General features: G+C 35.8%; 2 protein-coding genes across 2 annotated transcripts; both read right to left on the reverse strand.

Moving 5' to 3' along the window:
* Positions 1–2,374: 2,374 nt before the first annotated feature.
* LOC137826566 (phenolic glucoside malonyltransferase 1-like) lies at positions 2,375–4,956 on the reverse strand. Its single transcript, XM_068632576.1, has one exon. It carries the CDS (start codon positions 3,929–3,931, stop codon positions 2,582–2,584), a length of 1,350 nt encoding a protein of 449 aa, XP_068488677.1. The 5' UTR covers positions 3,932–4,956; the 3' UTR covers positions 2,375–2,581.
* A 182-nt stretch (positions 4,957–5,138) lies between these two features.
* Positions 5,139–7,304, reverse strand: LOC137826565 (phenolic glucoside malonyltransferase 1-like). Its single transcript, XM_068632575.1, has one exon. It carries the CDS (start codon positions 6,721–6,723, stop codon positions 5,353–5,355), a length of 1,371 nt encoding a protein of 456 aa, XP_068488676.1. The 5' UTR covers positions 6,724–7,304; the 3' UTR covers positions 5,139–5,352.
* Between the last annotated feature and the right edge of the window lie 3,111 nt (positions 7,305–10,415).

Genomic DNA, 10,415 nt, shown 5'->3' on the forward strand with positions numbered 1-10,415 from the left:
AGAAGCAAAAAACAGTAATTCTGTATTATGTGAAAATATACCACTAAGGGTATATTTATAGAATACAACAATACAGTATATTCAGAAAACTAACTATAGCTAATGAATACCCTAAATACCCCTGTATAAAGCTAACATTAGATGGGTTCACATACATACTTAACAGCTAGTTATATTTTTAATTTTACTCGATGACTTTAAATGGAATATAAAAATGAAAGTGTAACTAGTGAACATACATAATTTTGATTAGGAAAGATTAAATATGTAAGTTAGGTTGTACTAAAAATAAGAGTGACAATATTAAACTTGAATTTGGAAGAAGATCGAAGAGAAATTTGAAGGGAAAAGAAAAAGAAAAAGAGAAAAACGGTAGGTTTTGTATCTTGAGATTGAATAGAAGAAGAGTGATGACGTAAGAAATGCTTTGTTTGGGATATGTGTCACTGCTTTGCTTTGCTTTCTCTGTCTAATCTTTTCTCTTCCACAGATTCCTTTCTCGGACGCATGCCATATCATTTCTCGCCTGCTTTTTTATATCTAAGGGTAAAGTTTTTCATTTTTTTTTATGAAACTAAATGGATAATTTTTATTTTTTTAAAATAGTTAAGTAGTGTTAAGTTGAGACACAGTTTCAGTATATTTAAATTAAAATCATCTGAAGATAATGCGAATTTAAATGATTTAGTTGAGATCTAATTATATACTTGAATTGAAGTTGTCTATGAATATAGTGTAATTAGATTTGAACTAAAATTGTATAAATTAAAATTGCATCATATTAAATTTGAATGGAAGGCATGTTACTACTTAGTTAAAATTTGATTACACGATGTTAAGGTGGTATGACTTATTTGTTTTAATAATTTTTAAAAATTTTATTTATCTTGGTAATTAATCTACAAAATTACCTTTTTTCTCAATTTTAATATGCAAATATTAAAATGCAAATGGTTAAAGTAAATGTAGTTTTAATCATAATGTAAAGAAAATGGTTAATTAGCTGCAGAGAAATAGTTTTTTTGAGGTAATGATGTTAAAATTACAAAGTTATCTTTTAATTGAATATTTTTTTTCTCTTCTTTTAAAATATGATTATTATTAGTTTGAAAATTGGCATTAGAACTTTGAAAAGGCCCAAGTGTTAGATCTATAGTTCAAAATAGCAACGAGTTGGGCTATTAAGGTCTGATCCAACGATAATATTGACCCAATCTAAACTGAAGTTAAGAATTAAGATTGCTTTACTTTAAAGTGAAATTCTGCCTACACCTCATATATTTTCCTTTTACTTTCATATTTTTTTTTTATTTCATATTTTTTTTTTAATTTCAATAATATCCTTTTAAGTATGATTTCTTCTTTATTTTCGAGTGGTTATAATTGTTTACTTTAATTTCAATAATATTTTTTTTAAGTATGGTTTCTTCTTTATTCAATAGCTGGTGGTGTAATTGATCGTTGAGATAAAGTGATGGTTATGTTTCTTATTTTTTTCATTTTTTTAAGCCAAAAAAATCTAGAAAAAAAAATCATTAGATACAAAAATAAGTACTAAACGGAAAAAAAAATTATCTTCATAATAAACAACGTCAACTACAACTAATCTTCTCATCAATTCTCTTACCTACGCTCAAATGGTGAAACTACTCTTAACCACTCTGATTCTTATTGGAGAACCACTCTGATTCTGATTGGAGAAGAATGTGGGAGTGAAGAAGAATGGAAAGATTACTGGAAATGGAGGTATTTGACTAAAGAGAGGTATGAGGATGTGAAGGTGCAAATATTATTTTAAAATATAAAGATGTAAAATTATGTTTGTTATTTAAATTTTTTAAAAGAGTTAAAACTGAATTTTCACTGTATTATATGAATGTAGAGGAAGAAGATACGGAGGGGAGGGGGAATTTATCCTCTTCAATTGGATATAAGAGGATGCATATAATGTTAAATATAATTTTTTATGTTGCAATTAAATGAAAAGAAAACAAAAATTGTAGACTTCATTCTGTGCAAGAATCGGATCATTTTGAAACAGCTACTTCATCCATAACCATTTCACAACAACAAAGGAGAAATAGATTTATTTTTTGAGAAGAAGATTAGATATGGTAATAATGTAATTAGAAATAAAGAGAAAGATCAAAAGAATAAGATAAAAAATAGATAAAAACAAGCCTACTTTAATACTGATTGTGAACTGATTATAGGTATGTTTGCATATGTTGAAAGGAATTCACAATTGTCCCAATTCATGGAGTTGTTGCTTATCCATTTCGAACTCCAGAAAGTGCAATTTGCAAGGCCAGCATTAACCAAAGTCGTAATATAAAATGTTCATATGTTCATGTGGCACTACAAAGGTGGTAGATTGTTGTGTTAGAATCATTGAAATTTGTTCACTCTGTATTATGAATGAATAAGTATTAGTAACATTATCTTTCAAACCACAGTCCATGAACACTCTTTTATGACAAGGACATAACATTTCAAATAACAAGCTGTTACATGCTAGAACAGTAGATTAAATTTTATTCTTGAAAAGCCACAAGATGTACCCAAACTGCAAGGGAGGGACTCAAGATTGAAGGCCTTTAGCAAAGAGAGAAGCAAAGGTCTCCATTGTTGTTTTCTTGGACACAAAACCTATCTCAATTCCTTCTCCATTGTTGCTATCTGAAAGACTAAACACTGCAGTTTTCTCAACAGACACTGTCTCCACCTTCTTTGGTCCTCCCCAACCAAAGTCACTACTGTAAGCCTCAAAATTCGGTGATCCTGCAACTCCAATCGTCTTCACATCAGCTTCACCTCCCACACAGTCAAGCAACCATGATGACCAATTTTCAGCTCCATTCACAACACCATCCTTCTTCACACTTTCCAAAGCTTCACTTAGTGCTTCCACAGCCACAATTAGTCCATCCTCTCCCAACAAATCTCTTTTTTCAGCACTTGCAAGTCTTAACCCAACACAGTTCCCAAAATAGGTTGGAGGAAGAGGTGGCTCCAAACAACCTCTGCAATCCAAAGTCAGAATCAACATAACTCTCTTGTTTTCCATTTCCTCGGCTCTCACCCTGCAAACCCATGCATAGGCTAGAGACAGCACAAAGGTTGACAAGTGAAGGTTGGTGTTGTTTTTCTGCTTAGACACAACAAAATGCTTCAGCTTTTCAATATCTGAACCAGTCAATTGAAATAAGCCTCCAGTTGCATGTTCCGGAGACTGCTCATCCAAAACCATGAGGCTTCTGTTGTTGGATCCTCCCTGCAATAACCAATCATTGATGAATTTCCCCCCTATTTGGTTGGGGTCTTTTACTAATATCCTTTCATAGAAAGGACATAGTTCAGGTGGCAAACAAGGGGGTTCTTGTGATTCTCTACAAAGATATGCCCAGGAGTTGATAAACGATGTTAAAGTCTTGCCATCAAGAGCAGCACGGTGTGAGGTTATTCCAATGGAAAATCCAGAGTTTGGAAATTGAGTGACTTGCAAGGCTAAAAGCGTAGCTTGTTCATGTGTTATGGTCAAGTGAGGTAAAAGATGGTGCATTTTTTCAGTTTCCCAAAGATTTGAGGCAGCTAGATAGTTGAAATCAGCATCAGATTCAGCTACTGTGAGAGAAACGGTGTCACCCGTTTTGTAATTGATGATGGGGTTTTGGGAGTGAAGGGGCCAAGTGAGGTGGCCTGCAAGAGGAAAAAAGTGGCCAAGTGCAAAAGAAAGAGAGTGTATGAGTTTGGGAAGAAGGGTAAGGAAGAAGGGTGGGGTTCGGTTAGAGAATTGGTAGAAGAGGATGCGTTGAGTAGGAGGTGACCTTAACCATAGTATGTCAAAGAAGGTGAGGGGAACCGATGTTTGAGTCGGTAATTCTTCTGATTCCAAAGTTGGTGCTACACTGAAAACTTGTACCACATGCATGGTTTCTATATCTTGTTGCTTGGACCAAACAGAAAGAAAGAAAAAGAAAACAGATGCAGGTAGTTATGTCTCGTGATTCTCTGATCTGATTACTTATCAATTGAAACTGATATAGATTTTATTCTCTGCATAACGAGCCCTGTAATTTTCTTCATTTCAATTGTGTTGATTCTAATCTATTAGCCAATATTAACCTTCTATTATGAAATTCTCCTCCCACTTCACAGGTGTCATTTTCTGCATAAATCTTTTGTACGTGTCAGTTCATAACAAAAATTTTCCTACCCTCAATTACGTGTTCGGAAATCGCGAGATGACCTGTGCAGTTCCTATTGCTTTTTCACTTCTTCTAAGGTTATTTTCGTTTTGATAACTCGTTTTTTTTTTATACTTTTTAAGTTCTTAAACGTTTCTTATCCATTATATATCACTCAGTTTTTACTGTAAACAGTTCAATTATACACTCAGCAGTTCCAAAAATTCCTACGATGACAATTTCCTTCATATAAAATCTGTCAAATCCTAAATATCATTGTGGGAAAACTATGTAATGCCATATTAATACAAAATTACAAATAAGATTCATCTGAAGTGATTCCAAAAGAAGAACTCTTTGCATGCTTTTCTTTTAAATAGCTTAGTGTATTCGTGTTTCAATCTAAAATATTTCTTGTCTCTTCTTTCTGTCAATCTATACCTAAGATTTGTAATATGTGTATCAGTTACGTGGTCAATAAGTTAGTTGGTTACTTAGTCATCGTAATTTTATCATGTTATGTTTGAAAGTTTATTTCTGCCTGTAGAATGTGCCTCGACTGAACCATATCAGTTTATTTTGTTTTGATTCTTTAACTTGTCCAATTATTGTTCATTGAACTTCTTCATCTCAATTTCTCGAAGAAGTTGCTTGTTCATAATGTCAAGAAACAATGATTCCATTTCCACCAAAGAATCTAGTCAAAACAACACACCTTCATTGCTAAACCTTGTACTCGTTCTCACCTTGTTTTTTTCCTTTCCTTTTGTTCTTGTTACTCATCACAACTTCTAGTTTTCCTCTTCATACCTTCCACTTTCCTCCTCGTTTCCTCCCCAAATTGAGGTGGATAATCAACACTAATGCTGATACATGATAGTCGAATGATTTCTTTTACTACTGCACACACAAAATTTCAGATGATAATAAGTTCCCAAATGATAGAGCATAAGAGATAAAAAGTTTTGCCAAACTTTTATTCATGAAAAGACCCAAGATCTACCCAAACATGGGGATAATCAACACCAATGCTAATGCATGGGTTTCAAATGATTTATTTTATTATGGCACACCAACACAACATTTTAGATGACAATAAGCTACCGAATGATAGAGTATTATTCCTGAAAAGCACAAGATCTACCCAAATTGGTAGGATAGGGACTCAAGATTGAAGGCCATCTACAAAGAGAGAAGTAAAGGTCTCCATAGCTTTTTTCTTGGTCACAAAACCTATTTCAATTCCATCACCAGTTCTGCTATCTGAAAAACAAAACGCTGCAGTTCTGTCAATAGACACCATCTCCACCTTGGTTGGTTTTCCCCAACCAAAGTCACAGCTGTAAACCTCAAACCTCGGTGACCCTGCAAAGGCAGCTGTCTTTGTGTCACCCATTTCGTAACTTTCATACACCATCTTCCACCAGTTTTCTGCTTTACTCAGAAAACCATCCTTCTTCAATTTTCCCAAACATTCACTCACTGCTTTCACAGCCACAACAAGTCCATCCTCCCCCATAATTTCACTTGTTTCAGTAACTGGAACAGCGATACCAACACAGTTCCCTAAATATGTTGGAGGAACAGCCGGCTCCAACTGACTCCTGCAATCAATATTCAGACCGAAACCAATCTTTTGACTTTCGGCTCCTTCTGCTTTCACTCTGCAAACCATCGCATAAGCGGCAGCTAACACAAACGTTGACAACTGAAGATTGGTGTTATTCTCTTTCCTCTCCACAATCTGCCTCAGCTTTTCAATATCTGAGCGAGACAACTGAAACAACCCTCTAGTTGCATCTTCTGGAACTGGCATATTATTAACCATGAGGCTTCTGTTGTTGGGCCCACCTAGCCTCAACCAACCCCGGGAAAACTTTTCTCCGATTCTAGTAGGGTCTTTCACTATTTCCCTGTCAAAAACAGGACTCCATTCAGCTGGCAAAGAGAAGGGTGGTTGTGATTCTCTGCAAAGATAAGCCCAGGATTTGAAAAATGTTGTTGAAGCTTTGCCATCAAGAACAGCATGGTGGGAGGTTACTCCAATGGAAAATCCAGAGTTTGGAAAGAGAGTGACTTGCAAGGCAAAGAGCGTAGTTTGTTCGTGGGATATGGTCAAGGGAGGTACAAGATGGTGAATCTCTGTAGCTTCAGAGAGATCTGTGCTTGCTAGATGGTTGAAATCAGCCTCCGATTCAGCTACAGTGAGTGAAAGAGTATCACCTTGGTTGTAGACGATGGTGGGTTTGGTGGAGTGAGTAGGCCAAGTGAGGTGCCCAGCAAGAGGGAAAAAGTGGCCCAGTGCGAGAGATAGAGAGTGTTTGAGTTTGGGAAGAAGGGTATCATAAAAGACATTACTTGGATGATGAAACTGATAGAAGAAGACACGTTGAACAGGAGGTAACCTCAGCCATAAGATGTCAAAGAAGGTGAGGGCAAAAGATGCCTCAGTTGGTAACTCTTGTGATTCAGAGCTTGGTGCTATACTTGAAACTTCTACCACTTTCATGGCTTCCTGTTCCTTTGTTCCACCCATTCCAAACAAACACACCAAAACCAGACAGATACTGAAGTGCCTTTCGATCCTCCAGTATTATTATAAAAACCATCCAACTACTTTTTTATTCATTCATTCACGTTTTACTTTCATTTTAATCATTTTATGTCTACCAATCACACTGTCATAGAACCTACCCATCTACTTTTCAACTACTTTTCTTCTTCATTTCGCGTTTTACTTTTATCACTATTTTTTGCTCTCTTACTGTCAAGATATCTATTTCAAAGTTCATTGTTCATTATATAATATATGAGAATTTGAAGTAGAACGAGAAAAATATTTTAAAAAAAAGAAGAGGTTCAACAAATCTATGGATATCCACCGTCCATATCCACACATACTTCAAGAAACAGCTGGAAGATATCATCATACTTTTTTATATATTATAACTTCATTCGTATCTTTTAAATTAATCACTCGAATAATCCAAGAACGAGTAAATCACTGACCAATCTTTGTGGAGAAAAATGAAAGTTGACCTCTACAGAAAAGAATATTTCCCGTGAAAACAAAAAATTGCACATGAAGCCATGAGGGCAAAATGAAAAATCTTTGAAGCTACTGTGGAAGAAATGGAGTAAAATGCAGATCAAACTAGAGAAACTCTTTTTGAGCTTCTTCTGTATAAAGCCCACTTTAATATATATTAACCCTCCTATTTTGACAATAATTATTAGTATTAAAATTTCAAAAAAGTTTAGTTTATTTAATTTGTAGAATATGTTTAAATAAATGAGAAATTCATAAAACATAGTAATGTTTAGTTAAAAATAATGAAAATTACAAACTACTTAAAGGAAATACATAATAATGAAAATGCATGATAATATTTAATTAAAAACTATAACATTGAAAAAAACATATAATTTTACAAGACTATTTTTCTAATAACATATATCATACAAGACTATTTTTAAAAACTTTTGAATAGATGTTTCTGTGTTCTCCTTTCCTCTCTCTCTCTCTCTCTCTGAGTGCATCCAATTTTTAACATTAAATCTAAAGTTTTATATAGTCTTTGACATATCATCATATGTCTCTTATAATTTGTTTTATTTTTTTTAGTGAAACATATGTTTATACTAATTTTGTTTTGAATAATTTCCTAATTAAAAAAGAAAATTCAGTCCCAGTCGCATGTTTGTGTTTCTCCTCCCACACATTTTCCTATTTTTTCTCTTTCTTTGGCTTCAAATTCCTCCAAATTACAGTGAAAAAAAATATTTTTTATTAACAAGCACCAATTCCTTCACTAAGAAACTAATTTTAATTTCGCGAAACTCGCATTGTCATGTAAGTTATTTCCAATATTTGGTAAAGTTCCTAAAAAAAACTATTTTCCGCTTACAAAACTCTGGAAGCATCTCCAGTGGAGCAATTCTAAAAGAAAAGAAACATGTTTGTCAGAGATTTCAATATCATGGAACCATTTTGGTTATTTTTACTTGCTTTTCATGTGGTTTGTCTGCCTTTCTTCATGCACCTCCCTAATTTGTTGGCACTCTATAGATCAGGTAAAAAAATTATTTTTTCCTTATAAAAATTTTGGATTACAATTTGAAACTGTTATTTTTTCTATTTACACATCCGGATTGTAGAATTAAAAAATATACCATATATTTTCTATTTACCTCCATATTTTTTTTCTTTAATTTTTTTTTTATTTTGAATTATAGAATCTATAAAGGTCTTCTTAAATTTGGTAATAACTTTTGAATTATACATTGGATTGTATGATTCATAATATATTTTTAATCTGAATTATACAATCTAGAATTTAATTTTAAAATATATTTTAAATTATACGATTTATAAGGTATTTTTGGATCTAGAATTATCTTTCGGACTGTAAAATTTAAAATGTATATTATAGTAAAGACGTGTTATGGATTTTATAAGGAGTGGTCATGGATTGGATTTTTCAAAATCCAATTCAAATCCAAATAAATGGATTGAATTTAAAATCCATATCCATTTTAAATAGATCAAATTTATTTGGATTTTTCTTAAATCCATTTAAAGTGGATTAAATCCACTTTCTTAATTAGATTAAATCCACTTTGTCAAATACATTAAATTCATTTTGATATGGACACAAACTAACTTGGCTCGAACTGGGCCTAATCCGACTCAACTTGGACGCGGATCTACGCGGACCAACTCGGTTCAACATCGACCCGGGCCTGGACCACTCGACATCGGTTTGGTCTCGAACGAATCGACATCGGCCCAGGCCCAAACGACCCAATATCGACCCGAACCCGGACGACTCAACATCGACCCAGGCCTGGACGACTCGACATCGACCGGCCCCTCTTGGCTCGACATCGGCCCGAGCCCAGACGACAAGACATCAGGCCCAGGACCAGACAACTCGACATCAGCCCGGGTCGTACGACTCGACATCGGCCCGGGCCCGTACGACTTGACATCAGTCCGGGATCGTACGATTCAACATTAATCCGGCACCGTACGACTCGACATCGGCACGGGCCCATATGACTTGACATCAACTCGGGCCCGTACGACTCGACATCGACCCGGGCCTGCACGACTTAACAACAGCCCGGGCCCGTACAACTTAACATAGGCCCGGGCCCGCACGACTTAACATCAGCCCGAGCCCGTATGACTCGACATCGGTCCAGGCCCATACGACTCGACATCCGTCCGGGCCCGTTCGACTCTACATCGGCACGGGTCCGTACGACTCGACATCGGCCCGGGCCCGTACGACTCGACATCAGCCCGGGCCCGTACGACTCGACATCGGCCCGGGCCCGTACGACTCGACATCAACCCAGGCCCGTACGACTCGACATCGGCCCAGGCCCGTACGACTCGAGATCAGCCTGGGCCCATACGACTCGAGATCGGTCAAAGCCCTTATGACTCGACATCAGCCCGGGCCCGTACAACTCAACATCGGCCTGTGTCTGCTCAGAATGACATCGGCCCGAGCCCGCTCAGATCGACATTGGTGTGGACCCGCTCGGCTCAACATCGGCCCGGGCCCGCTCGATGCAATATTGGTCTTGGCCTGCTCAGCTCGAAATCGGCCTCGGCTCGGACGACTCGACTTCGGCCCGAGCCCGGACACTCGACAACGACTCGGGCCCGAATGACTCAACATCGGTTCGGGTTTGCTCTACTCGACATCGGCCTGGATTGTCTTGGCTCAACTTGGATTAGGCCAAGTCAAAACCCAACCCAAAATGCAATTTGGATAATCAAAAAATGTATCCAATCCATATCTAATCCATATCCAATTAAATGGATTGAATTTAAAATCCAAAAATATGGATTTGGATTTAAGATAAATCCATTTAAATGGATTAAAACTAATATGAATTTGGATCATTATGGATTGGATTTTGTAATTTAAATTTTTTGCCCACCCTTAAATTTTACAATTCGCTATGCACGAAAAAAAATAAAAAAAAAACGTAACACATCATAAAACTTATCTCAATTACTAATATTTATCAAAGAAGTTACAATACTTTCCATAACATATACTCAAAAAGGTAAAATTGAAATTAAATAAAATATGAAACTGTAAAAAGAAGGTATAGAGGTGCAGAAAGAATTTACCTATATTGCATGTGGAAGGAAAATGACCAATGCACTAAAGCCCAACCAATATACTAACGTCATTATATCTATAT

The sequence above is a fragment of the Phaseolus vulgaris genome, chromosome 8 (assembly GCF_000499845.2).
Source record: "Phaseolus vulgaris cultivar G19833 chromosome 8, P. vulgaris v2.0, whole genome shotgun sequence".
Classification (NCBI taxonomy): domain Eukaryota; kingdom Viridiplantae; phylum Streptophyta; class Magnoliopsida; order Fabales; family Fabaceae; genus Phaseolus; species Phaseolus vulgaris.